Source organism: Balaenoptera ricei, chromosome 10, assembly GCF_028023285.1.
Source record: "Balaenoptera ricei isolate mBalRic1 chromosome 10, mBalRic1.hap2, whole genome shotgun sequence".
Lineage (NCBI taxonomy): Eukaryota > Metazoa > Chordata > Mammalia > Artiodactyla > Balaenopteridae > Balaenoptera > Balaenoptera ricei.
In genome coordinates, this window is record NC_082648.1 from 101,153,733 (window position 1) to 101,170,336 (window position 16,604).

A 16,604-nucleotide genomic window follows, 5' to 3' on the forward strand; every position below is an offset into this window, starting at 1 on the left:
GTCATCTGCAGAGAGGGAATGCCCCAAGGGGTGAGCCCTTCCGTGTGGAGGGTGAAAGCGACACCAGGCAGGGGACCCCTGGGGCCTTCAGGACACCGGTCTCTTCTTTCTCTAATATCCCTGTCCCCCCCGCCCCCCAGCTTCGGTTCATCCACCACAAATTAAGTTTTAAACTAAAACGAAAGAAAAGTATAATTCAAGTTACCATTTATGGGCTGGCTGATCATAGCCAGACACCCTGGGAGGTAAAATGGCATCACGATTAAGAGCATAGGAGTCATGCAGACCAGAGGTAGAACCCAGGCTCCACTGACTAGCTGTGTGATTCCAAGGAGGTGCTTAACATCTCCAGGCCTCCATTTCCTTATCCACGAAAGGAACTGTCAGAGCTGCCTTACACGCTTGTGTTGAGGACTGCATGACCCAGCATATATGCCAGACTCTCAACCAACACCGGACGCTTAGTACAGACTCAATAAATAGGAGCTATTATCAGTACTACCTGCTAACATGGCAAAAAAAAAAATACGTAGAAAAAGGTTTAAAATTGTAAAACAGACTTGATGGAAAACACGGCATGAATTAATTTTGTTACCAGAAAACTTACTTTACTAAATGTTCGGTTGTTAAAAATGGGCAGAAAACGCGCATGATTTTCTTGAAGTTATTTCGCCCAATGAGCCCTGTGTCTCCAAGGTCATGTGACCGCAGCATATTACAGAAAACTTGTAGATTCCTGGTAATGGAGTCATGAACAATTTCTTCCACCTAACAGAAAAAACAAACATATTTACCAAGCTGCACGTTTGTAACCTGGGGTGGTAGCACCTTGGGGCCACATAGGAAAGCGTTACTTACTGAATCCCACGCCAGGAAGAGAGGTGCCTTGGTGTCTTTACAGGAGGATATTTTGCGTAGCTAATTGGGAAAGAGAAAAAATATAAATACAAATCACTCATAAAGGTAGTAGGAGCTTTGGAGGCAGGTGGACTTGGATTGCCAGCTCTGTCCCTGATTATTAGCCAGTAGCTTTAGACCTTGAGAAGTGAGTTTGCCAGCCCCCCCAATCCCCATCTGGAAATGGGATAATAACATTTAACTTGTGCTTATTTTTAAGAAGTACAGGAAACATGAAAAAATGCATCACCTAGAAATCAAATAAATGCAAAGTGAAAGAATAATGAGATGACATTTTTGCCTATCAGAATGGCAGAAATAAAAAAGGAAGCAAACTGCTGGAGTTGAAAATGGATAACATCAGACAATTTGATAATCTACAGCCTCTAGAGCAACAGTGACTGTCTCTGGGGAGCGGCTGAGGACAGAGGTGGAGGGAAAACTCACTTCCACTGTATTCCCTTCTGCATCTTTTGCATTTTGTACTTCATACATATATTCAACTTTTAAAATAATTAAAATATTTTTAAAATAATATATAAAATTTTTATTCCATTTCTGGAAATTTATACTAAAGAAATTATCATAGGATGATGCAAAAAAAAGAAAAAAAAAGGAGGCACTACAATATTCCTTGCAGCAAAATTCATAAAAGGAAGAAAAATGAACACCTAGATTATAAGAGCAGGGAATACGCTGCATATTTTAATCTTACATAGCAGAATTTTTACTGAAACTAAGGGTTAACAATACGTTAATCAATAACAAACTAAAAAGTCACTAATTATGTGGTTTCATTTTAAAATAAAATAGATATCATATATGAAAGTATATATAGATCCAGTTCATCAAATTGTATACATTACCTATGTGCAGTTTTTATATATCAATTATACCTCAATAAAGCTGCAAAAAATCATGCCTGTGTAGGTATAAAGGTTTGGAAGAATATGCAACAAAGTATAAGAGTGAGTAACAATGTAACACAATTCCTCAATGTTAGAATTAGCAGTGATCTTAAGTTTCTTCTATTTGCCTATCTCTGCCTTCTAACGTTTCTAATTCACTTGTTTATATAACATTCACTCAACAAACTGCTTTGTGAGTGCTGCCGGCACTGGGCTATGCCTGTGGGTACAATGGGCAGTAAAACCAGAAAGGCCTCCGCCTTCCTGGAGGCACGACAACATCCTGACAGAAACGTGACCCTGTGACTGGCACAGGTGTGTGAGGTTGATGCCTGCAAGACAGGCTTCATCAGAGGGGTCAGGGAGGGTCCCCGGAGAATGGGCCCTGGACCAGGGAGCGGGAAGGGGATCCCGGCAGGAGCTGCACTGCCGAGGATGGTGGCAAGAACGTGGGGAGCCTGAGGACCCGAGCGGCGTGGCGGTGAGGAGACCCCGTGAGAGGCGGCAGGGCTGGACGGCGTGGCACCTCTTCGGCTACGTGGGGAAGCTCTGCTTTATCCTGCGGGTCCCAACGCCGTTAGAGGGTTTGCAGCCTGGAGGCTGACAGCATCTGACTTAAGAGTAGGCAGAGACCACGCTGCGGGCCACAAGGAAAGCAGGCTGCTCTCATGTCTGTATTTCTGTTTTTACAGAAAAAAAAGGTGCCTATGAGCAGGGCTGCTGTGACAGTCAGAGGTGATGATTTACAAAAGCTAACACAGGGTGTGTCCCACAGCAGACTTCTGGAAAAGTTGCAGTTCTTCATTTTTGCGTGTAAAAGGGCTCTGGGACTCCCTTTTGAATCAGAGGTCAAGAAGGATTGAGTGACATGGTTTAGGATGTGCACAAGGTGGGCATTCAGGAAGCCATAATATTGAAACCAAAAGCTAATCTGTACCTGGTAAAGAAAGTCTTTAACAAACATTTCAACGAGACTCTGTTAACGCTCACTGCACGCATTATCTGAAACTAATCTGATTTTTTAAAGTTCTTAAAATGTTAAAATGCTAATAGCTATTAAAGTTATAGAAGTATTTCTAATAATAAAACCATCAACTTTTCAGCCAAAAGAAACAAACACTAAAAGTAAGTGTTTGTCACTAGAGGCAATAAGCAGTTTTTGGTTTTGTTTTTACTGCAAGACATGATTGCAAGAGCAGTGCTGTTGCAATGCTGGGAAAAGGAGTCACATCCAGCATATAAGGTGCTGTCACTCAAGGAAAAGTTTTCAGAAATGTCAAAGAGCATCCTTCAATGAGATTTAAAAACTAAAAGTTAAACAACTTTTAAACACACCTCTTACTTAAAAATTAACGCAGCTGAAAAATGTGGTCATCCATTTATTTAAACCATATTTCACCTGCATCTCTTATTTCACTAAGAACACTTAAGTTTCCTGCCGTAAACAGAAAAGCAAACATGAAGTTGTAAAACTCACCTCAGGGTTCTCTTCAAGCAGTTCAATAAACGTGCTGACATTGACCCGTCCGGTGCACCCAGGGTCAAGCATTTGCATTAGTTCTTTGAATTCTGAATCACTTATTTTTACAACCATGCAATTTAGAATGCGTCGCAATTCTTCCCCTGTTATATGTCCGTCAGGTTTCTGAGCATGAGAATATATAAGGGAATTTTTTAAAAAGAAAAAAAGGAAGGAAGAGCATTACGTGTATTTAGCAGCACTTTAATAAAGCATGAGTTTGGGCCAGATAGAATGATGAGTTGAAACAAGAATACCTCAACTGATGATCATCATTGTATAAACCCACGTGCCAAGAGCGGTGGGGGGAAGGGAATCTAGAACTCCGCAAGTGCAGTTCCTACAGGGTTCTCTGTCAGGGCATGGCAGGAGACAGTCCCAAGAGAGGAAGGAGGCTGACCCTTTTCCCAGGACAGGCCGAACGCTGGCTGTCACAGGGCACCACAGCAGCTCCTTCTGCCCCAACGCACCTGAGGGTCCCGCGGCTCAGCTACATGCGGCACACAACTTCCTGGAAATTCAATTACAACTAGCCGATTCGCTAAGAATATTAACCATGCTCGTTTTCACTACCACCAACCTCATCAATTACATAAATGTACAATTACTTAGTGAGAAAAAATTTCAGCCATGCTGCATAAAGAAAACATTATGAGCAAAATACTGTGAGGCAAATTTCTTCCCCCAGAATAAAAAATTACCAATAAGTAAATTGAATATCAAAACTGAGAGAAACTGTTTACTGGCAAAGCAGGGGAGATAAAGAACCCTACCTCTTCATAGGGAGATATTGTGAATACCAGTGTGACCAAAGACTTGTTAAGTGATAAAGCAGTGTATAAATGTCAACTATGACTTTGGGGTCCAAAATCTGAAAAGGATATAAGGTCCTCTTGGAGAAAATTAAGTAATTTTAGAGGATATGTGCAGGACACTTTTTGGTTTGGGAGTGACAATTGTTTAATGTCCAAATGGGAATCATTGACAACTAATATTTATGATTTTCAGTAAATTTATCAACGATCACCACTATCTAATTCCAGAATATTTGCATCACCCCGAAGAAACCTTGTGTCCATTTGTACTCACTCTCCATTTCCATCTCTATCCTAAGGCAACGAATCTACTTTCTAACTCTCTATATTTGCTTTTTTCCGGATATTTCATGTAAATAGAATCATACAGTATCTGCATCTGTATGCACCTTCCATCTGGCTTCTATCACCTACTATAATGTTTTTGAGGTTCATCCATGGTGTTGCATGATCGGTATTTTGTTCCTTTTTATTCCTGATATTACTATTCCATTGTATGATAGGGCACATTTTGTTTATCTTGTCATAAGTTGATGAACATTTGGATTGTTTCCAGTTTAGAAATTATGAATGATGTTACTATGGACTCTTGCACACAAGCCTTTGTGTGGACACGTTTTTATTTCTCTTGGGCAGATACCTAGGAGTGGAATTGTTGGGTCATGTGGTAAATGTCCGCTGAAATTTTTAAGAAACTACTATGTTGTTTTCCACAGCAGTTGCACCATTTTCCATCCCCACCAGCAGTGTCTGAGTTCCATCTCCACAATCTTGCCAACACTTACTGCTGTCTGTCTTTCTGATAGTAGCCATCCTAGAGGGTGTGAAGTGATATCTCATTGTGGTTTTGATTTGCATTTCCCTGATGACTAATGACGTTGAGCACCTTTTCATGTGCTATTTGGTCACTCCTATATATTCTTTGGTGAAATGTCTATTAAAATCTTTTGCCCATTTAAAAACTCAGGTTGTCTTCTTATTGAGTTCTAAGAGTTCTCATATATTCTAGACACAAGTCCTTTACCAGATATATAATTTACATATATTTTCTCTCAGTCTGTCATTAATGGTATCTTCTGAAGCACAAAAGTTTTAAATTCTGATTAGTCCAATTTACAGATTTTGTTCTTTTATGGATCATGCTTTTAGTGTCACATCTAAGAAATATTTGCCTAACACAAGGTCACAAAGATTTACACATATGTCTTCTTCTAAGACTTTTACCATTTTAGCTCTTATATTTAGGGCTATGGTCCATTTTCAGTTAATTTTTGTATATGATGTAAAGAAAATGTCTAAATTCATCTTTTTGCATATGGATATCCAATTGTCTCAGCACCATTTGTTGAAAAGATTATCCTTTCTCCTACTGAATTGGTTGAAAATTAATTGACCATAAATGTAAGTGTTTATTTCCATACTCACAATTATGTTCCGTCAACCAATAAGTCTATCCTATGCCAGTACCACACTGTCTTTATTACTGTAGCTTTATCCTAAGATTCAAAATCTGGAAGTTTAAGTACTCTAACTTCATTCTTCTTTTCCAAAACTGTTTTGGCTATTCTGCCACCTTTGCATTTCCGAATGAATTTTTAAGATCAGCTTTTCAATTTCTGCAAAAAAGCCAGCTGGAATTTTGATGGGGTTTGCACTGAATCTACAGATCAATCTGGAGAGAATTTCCACCTCAATAATATTGATTCTTCCAATCCATGAATATGGAATGTCTCTTCACTTATTTACATCTTCTTTTCCTTTTAACAGTTTTTTATAATTTTCAGTATACAAGCCTGGCACTTCTTTTGTTAAATTGACTCCTAGGTAATTTATTCTTTTTATGCTATTGTGAATGGAATTGCTTTCTGAAGTTCATTTTCAGATTGTTCATTGCTAATTTATAGAAATATAACTGATTTTTGTATATTGATCTTGTATCCTGTGACCTTGATGAATTCATTTATTAGTTCTAGCAGTTTGTGTGTGTGCATTCCTTAGAATTTTCTATTACAATATCATGTTGTCTGTGAATAAAGACAGTTTTACTTCTTTCTTCCCAATTTGTATGCATTTTATTTCTTTTCTTTCCTGATTACACTGTCTAGAACTTCAGTATAATGTTGAAAAGAAGTAGCTAGAGCTGATATCATTGTGTTTTTCCTGATCTCAGGGGGAAAGTATTTAGTTTTTACCATTAATTATGCTGTTAGCTTTGGGTTTATCATAAGTGCCCTTTATCAGGTTAGGGAATTTCCCTTCTATTCCTAGTTGGTTGAAAATTGTTATCCTGAATGAGTGTTGAATTTTTTCAAATATTTTTTTCTGCATCTATGATCATGCAGTTTTGTCCTTGTTTCTATTAATATTTTGTATTACATTAATTGATCTTTTGGAAGTTAAACAAACATTGCAATCCTGGGATAAATCTCACATGGTCATAGCATTTAATCCTTTTTACATGTTGCTGGATTCACTTTGCTAATACTTTTTTGAGAATTTTTGCAACTATATTCACAAAGGATATTGATCTGTGATTTTCTTTTCTTGTCATCTCTTTGTCTGTCTTTGGTATCAGGATAACATTGACCTCAGAGAATGAGTTGAGAAGTGTTCCTGCTATACCTTCTGAAAGTTTGTAAAGGATGGCTATTTGTATAAGCAATCTTTCTAGTCTTCAATGTAGAGAATTTGCACATTTTTCGTTAGATAAATTTCTAAGTATTTGGTTTTTTGAAATATTATTAGAAATGATATTTTAAAACTTCTTTTTCTAATTGCTTACTGCAGGTTATAGAAATATTATTGATCTTTGCATATTGACCTTGTATCCAATAACCTTCTCAATTCTATTATTAATTCTAATATTTTTTTGAAGATTCTTGTGGACTTTCTACGTATAAAGTCACGTGAGCTGCAAATAATAACACCGAGGATAAGAGTACGTGAACAGGCAGAGCACAGATTGCTTCCGGGTGCAGGAAAATGAGCCACAGCTGATGTAAATGGAAGTGACCAGGGTGATGGGCCCGCGTGGAGGGAGGACGGCAGTGTGTGGAGGCAGCACACACCGCTTCTTGGAGTGGCTCTAAAGCGTCTTCTAACAGCTCTGCGCCCCCCTCTACAGCAGGGGGACCTGCTTCCCAGGGCTGCCCTCTGTGGCCAGGCAACATGCCATCCCTGCCCACTCCTGGCTCTCTCCCTCTGCTCTCCTTCTCCTTCCAGGTCCCAGAATGTGGCCAAGACCCAGGAAAATGGTCAGAGGGGTTGGAGTGGGCATCTGAATCGGAACCCACACCCTCTGCAGCTCTCAAGTATCTGATGGCCGTGGCTCTCGGGTGACGCTCCAGAGGGTGAGCTCATTGTCAGCAGGGACTTCACCTCATTCATCTATGAGTTCGACCTAAGTGCCCAAGGCCGGGTCCGGCGTGGGGCAGGCACTCAATCCCCCCTTCTCACGTGTGTCCATCAGTCTGTTTGCCGAGCGGTACATCAGTGACATATTTGGCACGGTAAGCATTATTACAGTCCTCCATTAGCGGAGATGAAGATTTCACTATTTTTAATTAAATTACTTCTTCAATATACTAATACAAGCTGAGGGGGATGAACACACGGAAGCCTTCGTTTATCTTAAAGACGCGGTCCACCCGGCACGCTAGCAGGCGGCGCAGCGCAGGGCGGAAACGCGCCCGCTCTGGAGCAGCCGGTTCGAATCCTGGCCCCATCACTCGCTAGCTGGGAGCCTCAGGCCGGGCACGCGCCCCCACGTTCCTTTCCTCAGCAAATGAGGATGAAATGAAAGAACTGAATGGAGATGATGATAGTATCCACCTCACAGAGGTGTTGAGAGGCCGAAGTGAGCGAATACTAGAAAATCGCTGAAGACAGGGCCCGGCACACAGTCAGGGTCGCTATTCCTGTCCGTCCTGAGGGAACAGGTCACATAGGCATAAAGATTAATGACAGCTGGTGTACCAACTGAAGCATCTCCCACACGAAAGCAGGACCCCAAACCTTGGAATCCACACTATGCAGCGGCATTCTAGATGGACCGAGGTGCGGAGCTGCAGCCCCCAGAGCAGAGAGCAAACCCCAAACCCGTAGGTCCACCTCCAGGCCCTGGGAGCCTCCCCAGAGCCCTGCCCCACAGCGCAGACCACCCCTTGGTCGGCGGACTTTGCAAGGTGGACACAGGCCGAGTAGCTACTCTTTGGTACTCGCTCACGCATGAGTCTGAGGGAAAGTAATTCATCGTACTCCTGGTTAGCTACTAGAGATTCAGTTATTGGATGTGCTCAGTAAATAACTAACTTGGGAAATATTGCTATGTACCAAAAGCATCCGAATGCTGCTTTCTAAAATAAACATGAAAGTGGGACAGGAGCTAATGTTTCAAGCAAAGTCATGAAAAAAGCCTCCCTTTGCAGTACAACTAAGTAAGTAAACAGGCTATTTTGGAACTAAGAAAATGTTCCTGTCATGGGCTACAGTTGGTTATGAACCCATAAACTCTAGGTTGGGGAGTGGGAGGACGGGTCAACAGGTCTGGATTAGTCCTTAATTTAACAGCTAATGATGACTAGTCACTCCATTCTTAACAATCTTGACACACGTTGTTCTCACCCCCTGGCATTTATATTGCAGTTAAATTTTATGTCTTCTATCCTCCCAACTAGACCCAGCTCTTGAGGTCAGGCTTTGTATCCCTAAGGACTCAGAATACTTCCTAGCATATAACGGGAGCACAAAAAATATTTGTTGAGTGGATAAATGAATTAATATACAGTTTTTATTGGTCCTGTTTTGAGTATTAGCCTTCTTCGAAACAACCAGTTTTCAAAGAAGGGTTTTCAGAGAAGGGTTTCAAAATCTTACAGAGTTGATGATCAGCAGTGCTTTCTTCAACGATGCACAGCGATCTTCAGGTCTAAATAACTTTGTGATAATGTTTTCCTTGCGAAGTTGATTTCTAGAGTTGATGCTACAAGAGAATTAAGAGAAAAGCAGGAATAAGATTATGTTCTTGAACTTTGTTCTTAATAAAAAAACAAAACAAAACAAAAAAAAAACACCACCCTAACAACAACTATAATAGTGCTTTATTTCTGGATGGCTCCTTTCCCTGAAAGTGTCATGTGCTTGTGAGGGCCCATCTGTCACTCAGTTAACGTGGTACCTAATAAGGGAGCTGGCATGGATGCAATTCCCATAGGCATCAATCAGCTTTGCTGAGCCATCACTCGCCTCTTCCCGTGCCGACTAGCTGTGGCCAGCCCTCTTGCCGATCTGTGCCTTTGGTCTCAAAAAAGACCAGGAAAGATGCCACGATCACTGCTGAGACAAACACCTCCCTGTACAGGCAGCGTGCTGCAGCCCACTCGCCAACATGGTAACTGAGGGCACACATTTCCAGTTTTGAAGCAGTGAGGATGGCAACCTTCACAGCCTCTCCCTCCCTGTTGACAATGGCCATGACCACCATGACCACCTATATTATCAGACCCATCTCCCTTTCTTGCCTCTTGCTTTCATCCCCTGAGCTCAGGGCCAGCAGTCTGCATGTACCCTTGAAGGCCCATGATCATCCATCCACTCTGGAGATGAAAGCCAACTTCACCAGGGACTCTGCTCAGAAAGGGGGCTGGAGAATCTCCCAACAATATACACTTGCTGGCCTCCCTTTTCAGTGTTCAATTAGACAGATGACATTTTCCACTAAATAAAGAATGATGGTGAATCGTACTGGCTCTGAACAACTCTCAAATTGTTTAGGGGAGTTTATTGCTGCATCTGTACAGCCGTCTTAGCTTTTTCCAGTTGTGTGAGAATGTATAAACACACACACCCTTACCACCACTTTTAAGAAACATGTAAAGTGGCAGAAATGCTGAATCTGAGTTCCTTGTGTGACCCACTGGAACCTGGCTTTCCTGAAGACCACAAACACTGGCATGAACGGGGACAACTAAAAATGTCTCATGACATTGCAAAATGTCTCCTGGGGGGCCAAGACTGTCCCCAGTTGAGAACCACTGTTTTAAAGTAAAGAAAATTCACAGGCTAATTCCTACAGTCCTGGACAAGGTGCGGTGAGACAAGAAAATTGTAAAGAAACAGAAGTAATTTCACTTAAGAAATGAACTCACAGAGCCGCATCCCAGAAATGCAACGTGTGGGGAGTGCAGGGGGCTCCGAATACCTGGAAGGCTGGTGACCAGGGCAGTTCATTAAATATTCGTAAATTCCCCGAGACAGGGATAGGACCCAGCAAAACGGGAATTAACTCTGTGGTACATTTTTCTTTACAATAAAGCACAGTGCTTTCAATGAACGTGCTGAGGTTATAAAGTCTGTTTTTTCTTTGAGACTTACATAGGGTGATCAATACAGGGTGCACATGAAGATAAAATAGTTCTTAGAGGGAAAGTCTAAATTCGAAAATGTCATATTATTAAGTCTTTTTTTATGTTTTGGGCCACCACCGCCCACCACAATTTATGTGATAAATATAAATCTGAAGTTATAATAGACATTAGAATGAAAACAAAAATAATGGCACTCAAGGCAAATAATCCACAATATTTGCACCATGCAGAGAGCGGTTGGAAAACAAGTTAACATACATTGCTCTTTTCCATATAATATTTAACAAATATGTGTTTGTACACAATTTTACAAGATTATACTCAGTGCTCAGAGAGCGATGCTGGCAGGGTCGGTGTGTGTACTGAGGGTATTCGGGCTCCGTTTCTGCGTCTGTGACTCACTAAGCCTATGACCTAGTGAAGACCCCATACAGTCTTACTTTTTCATCTCGAAATTGGAATAATAATTATACTTACCTTATAGTTTAAGGCAGTTTTAAATAAGAAAAATATATGGAAAATAATTTATAAGCTATACGTTATTATGCAAAAGTTGGTAATTATTCAAAGAAGACTAATATGTCATTCAATACATGAAGAAAAAGTAATTCAGATATTCTCTAACCTTTTACATATTATGATATGTGTAACCAAAATTTAGTTTAGTTTTTTTTTACATACCTATTTCTTTTTGTCAGGGGAATTTTATTACTAGCTTCCAACAACTGAGGCTCATAAAATGATGTTAAAAATTGCTTCCAATTGACTTTAGTGGTGGTTTTAAGTCCAAATCTGGATTTAAAAAAAAACAAAAATAGTATTTTAAACATTATTTTCTATAACGCTGCATGAATTAGATGCTTAATATTGAATTGAAAATGGAAGCAGTGAATTTATATGAAGTTTCATATCTAAGGTAAACAAAATAATTTAGTAAAATAATACTACAAATTGATTTTTTAAAAGCAAGGAAAAACCAAACTGATTAATCCATGTCTCTATATTCTGTTAGCAGTAGCATACACTGAAGGAAGAAACAAAGGGATTTGATTAAAATTCTAACGTTCATGAAATAATTCTTTCAAATTCATTATTTGAAGAGCTCAGTTACAGCGGTAGGCAGAATAAAGGCCCCACGATGTTCACACTCTAGGTCCAGAAAATAGAGAAATAAGAGAGAAGATTTCTGGAGGAAAGCTTTAGATACGCTTGGGTGAGCCCCAAGCCCAGCGCAAGGCAGGATGGATGATGTGTACCCCTCACCTCAAGCCTTGTGGACAGAACTGCTCTACTTGGGAGTTTGCTAGATGCCCCTGCCATGGGGGGTCTAATGTATCAGTGCCTGACGCCCTCATAGAACAGAAACTTTGCAGATGAGAGCCGAACTGCTGAGCCACTGACCGAAAATGGGGGTGGGGGCGGGTGGGGAGGTGTTGGCAAGACTGCTGGCTGACTCTCAGTTATCGGGGAAATAATGCAGAGGGTCTCGTGTGAATCTGACGTGGGCCACAAGCGAGAGAGCGAGCGTGAGTGTGTGCACACACAAACACACGGGGTCATCTAGGTCCTGCCCGAGAAGGCCACCTGGAAGAATGAACAGACCTTAATAAAGAAGGTTCTCCTTCCCTGTTTCCAGGTTCCCAGGGGCTGAGGAGGGAATAAGCGATCAGCTGAGATGGAGATGCATTTGCCTTCATCAAAAACCTGTGGATGTAACAGCCGCGTGTGAAGCCCAGAGACACAACAAAGACTCTCATGAAAGGAAACACCTTCTGACAGACACCTGTTAGGGCCAGAAAGTGCGGTTTCCAGCTCACAGCAGAGCCAGTCCAATAGGAACTTTCCTGCTCCCCCCTCTTTCTCTCCTTCCTCTGGGCATTCCAGGCGTGGAGGAGTCAGAACCCGAGTTTGCAATATGAGGAAGGAAGAGAAGTGCAAAGCGGAGATGGGGAGAAGAAGCCATCTGTGCCCCCTTTATTCTTGCCTGCAACAGACCCTAACCGGGTAGGGAACACAATTCACATTTAAATCAAGTCTACAGCTTTGACCATAATGTGAAACCGGCTATTGCAATTACTAAGCTGAGGTTCTTTGTGTGATCTGAAACAAACCAAAAAATCAAAGTCTGCTCATGCTTTCATCCAAGGGAAAAAGAACTAATCCAACTGAGAAAATTTAAAGGGACAGTGGGCAAGAAAATTAAGATGCCTTAAGATTACAGACCATGAGTCTTGCCAGCTCAACTGAGGTTACATTTGCACGCATCCATCCAACTATCCATCCGTTCATCCATCCACATCTGGTGCCAAGCCACCATCTTTCCTCACTGGAATTACTGCTATAGTCTCCTAACTGGTTTCCTTGTACTTACTCTTGCCTTCCACCAATATATTAATATTTTCATACTTTAACCAGCCTGCACTTTTTGAAATGCGTATGTGATCAGATTACTCTCTTGCTTTAAATCTTTGCATGCCTCCCCACGGCTCTTAGGATAAGAATTAAAATCCTTCGGTAACGTACAGCTTGCACAGTTTGACCCTGTTCACATCTCCAGCCTCATCCCATATCGCGCTGCCCCTTGCTCTCTTGGCTACGGCCATGCTGGTCCTTTGGTTCTTCAAAAGGCTTGTGCTCTTCCTCGCCTCAGGCCCGTATGCTTGTTGCTGCCTTTGCCAGTTGCCACATTCTCCCCACTACCTACATCCCCCACTTTAGGTGGTTAATTCCATTCCTCTTTCAGGTCTCAACTTAATCATTACTTTCTCAAGGAAGCCTTCCCTTATTTCCCTAACCAGGTGCTATTTGCCCTATTGCACTACGTCTCTATACTTTATAGTATTTATCCCTACCTAAGTATTAATATCATTCACACTCAACACTTGTATAGCGCTTTGATTATGATTATGATTATAGCAGCTAATGCTTGATTGGTTATTACTTCTACTTCTGCTATTAGCACCATGTATGTGGTCATGAGGAAGAGAGAGAATTGATTGACTAATTGATTTCATTACACGCACACGGCAACATATAATAAGTAGATTGTGACGGTGGTTTAATTCACTGCTATTCGCATCCAAAACAAAGTTTCATCTTTCATACTCAATCTTGCTTCCCCAAACTTTGCCCACTATTTTGATACAGTTTGTTAATGCTGTATATTTTCACCTTAAGTTTCAGCAAGTTAAAAATTAATTTTCTATATTGGAAACACTGTGGCTACTATTAAAATTAGAATCAGCTGCATATATTATGTTTAGGAAATTACCTTGCTCTTTGGTAAAAATATCAAATTAGATCTTCACTACATACCGTATACTAAAATACACTCAAAAGAGATCAAAAAAAAAAAAAAAAAAGAGATCAAAAAGTTAAACGTAAAAGCTAGGACCATTGAAAAATGAAAAAAAAAAAAATCTAGGCATATATTCATCTGGTATTCGAATGAGAATGGATTTTTAAGCAAAATTTAAGAAATCACAAACTTACTTAATTACATCAAAATAAAAAATTTCTGTATACCAGAAATATTAAAACAAAGTTTAAGAGCCAAACAACAGACTTATAAAGTTACCTATCATAATTATGCATAACAAATTGTTAATATTCTTAAAACACAAAGTGCTTATACAAATTAATATGAAAATATTAACTTCTTTCAGTAATGGTGGAGTAAGATCCTATTGGACCAATCCTCTTACAGATAATCACAACAAACTCTGGGCATAATATCAAAAGTAGCTACCTAAAAGCACTATAGAGTGAACAGAAGTGGGCAAACTCTGGTGGGAAATCTATGCTGAGAGGAGCTGAGCTGTGAGGAGTATTTTCAGTGCATCTGGCCCAGGGCCAGGCACTGCAGCATGAGGGGTGGCACAGGCACCAGTACAAAAAAAAAAAAAAAAAAGTGGCCTTTATAGCCTGGAAAACTAGAAGATCAAACCCGGGTAAATCATAAACCTAGAGAGAAAGAGGAAATCCTGGAAGAGAAAGAGCCAGAGAGGGGTCCCCAAATTCTGTCCCACCACATTTCTGGCTGGTTCCTGAATCTCACGTGATCGGAACCTACTCAAAATAGCTTAGCTAAACACAAAAGATCTGAATTAAGATCAGAACTGCCACCCAAGAAACAGAATATGCAGCTTGAGTTCAAACAAGATAAGTACGTACTAAAACAAAAGAAACAACATTCATTGAAACAGTAATTATAACAGAATTTACAGTCTCCACGATTTAACATTCAAAATTTCCAGGATAGAATCTAAAATTATAGGAATACAAAAAACCAGGAAAATGGAAAATTAGTAAGGAGAAAAAAAAGTCAACTGAGAGGAATCCCAAATAACCCAAATGTTGGTATTATCAGACAAGGATTTTAAAAGCAATGATTGTAAGTATCATCAATGAAACAAATGAAAACATGCCTAAAATGAGTCAAAAGATAGGAAATCTCAATAGAGAAATGGATATAATAAAAAGAACTAAATGGAAATTTTAGAATGATAAAAATACTATCTAAAATTTTTTTAGAAATCACTTGACAGAATTAACAAAAGAATGGAGAGGATAAAGGGGAGAATGAGTGAACTTAAACACAAATCAACCAAAACCACCCAATATAACAAACACAGAATACACATATATTTATAAAATGAATAGAGTCTCAAAGACATAATATAAGACAGTCTTACATACATGTAATTGCAGTCACAGAAGGAGAGAAGAGAAAGAATAGGGCAGAAAAAAAACTAACACTTGAAGACATAAAAATGACAATTTCCCCCAAATTTAATTGATATACATTTACAGATTTAAGATGTTCAGCAAACACCAAGCAGTATATGCACGGAAAAGGCCAGGCCAAAGCACGTCACAGTTACAAAGCTGAAAGTCAAATTCAAAGGGTAAATCTTGAATGCAACAAGAGAAAAATTACTCACTACATTCAGGAGGACAATTTAATAAATGACTTCTCATCCAAAACACTGGAAGCCAAAAGGAGTGGAACATCATAATAAAGTGCTGAAAGAAAGAACAGTTACCCAAGAGTTTTCCATCTAAGACAATATCATTCAAAAACGAAGGCGAAATAAACACATTCCTAAATAAAACTAAGGGAATCCATCTTTAGTACACCTCAACAAAGGAAGTTCTTCAGGCTGAAGGAAAATGACAGCAGATGGAGATCATGGCTCCTCAGAAAGGAATTAAAAGAGGGTTAGAAATAGTAAATATATGAAAAAATTTTTAAGGCTATTTTTTTGCTTTATTTTTTCTTCTGTATTTCTTTATGGCTATTTAAAGCAAAAAAAGAAAGAAAAAGAAAAACCCACATTATTTTGTGGAGTTTATAACATAGGCAGATATAATACATATATTATCCATAGTACAAAGGACATGGGGGGCAGGATATAGACCTATGTGCTTACATGGGTTCTACATTTTATGTGAAGTGGTACAGTATTAACTGTATGTAGACTGGGAACAGTTAAAATGTATACTATAATCCACAGAACCACCATTAAAAATTATGCAAAGAAGTATATCTACAAAGACTTTAATAAAATTAAAATTAAATTCTAAAAACAATTTCAAATAATCTAAAAAGAAGGCCAGAAAAAATAAAAAGAGAAAAAAGTGGGAAACCTAAATCCAAACATATCAATAACTATTTAAAATATTAATGGACTAAATGCTTTAATTAAAAGATAGACATTATCAGACTAGATTTTTAAAAAGCAAGATCCAAATTTATGCTGTCATAAAAGAGATACATTTAACTTAAAGACACTGATAGGTTAATATTGGGGTGGCCAAAAAGTTCGTTCGGGTTTTTCCATACCATCTTACAGAAAAAAACCTGAATGAACTTTTTGGCCAACCCAAATACAAAGAGGATACTAACTTAAGCCATGCGATCAAGGTCAACATCAATGGTGACAAGTCATATTGATACTATGTACCCTTGATATGATGTAATGAGAATGGTACTTGACCTCCATGGTCTTCCCATTACCCTAATCAGCCAAATCCCAACTGAGGGACATTCTATAAAATATCTGACCAGTAATCCTCAAAACTGGCAAGGTCATCAAAA

At 39.5% G+C, this 16,604-nt stretch overlaps 1 protein-coding gene across 1 annotated transcript in view; it reads right to left on the reverse strand.

Annotated features, from left to right (window-relative positions):
- EFCAB6 (EF-hand calcium binding domain 6) overlaps positions 1–16,604 on the reverse strand; it is a 248,207-nt gene that overhangs the window by 131,492 nt on the left and 100,111 nt on the right. Inside the window, 5 exon segments of the mRNA XM_059937122.1 lie at positions 608–768; positions 859–918; positions 3,283–3,450; positions 9,015–9,120; positions 11,186–11,296. Of these exon segments, the coding sequence (XP_059793105.1) occupies positions 608–768; positions 859–918; positions 3,283–3,450; positions 9,015–9,120; positions 11,186–11,296 (606 nt within the window).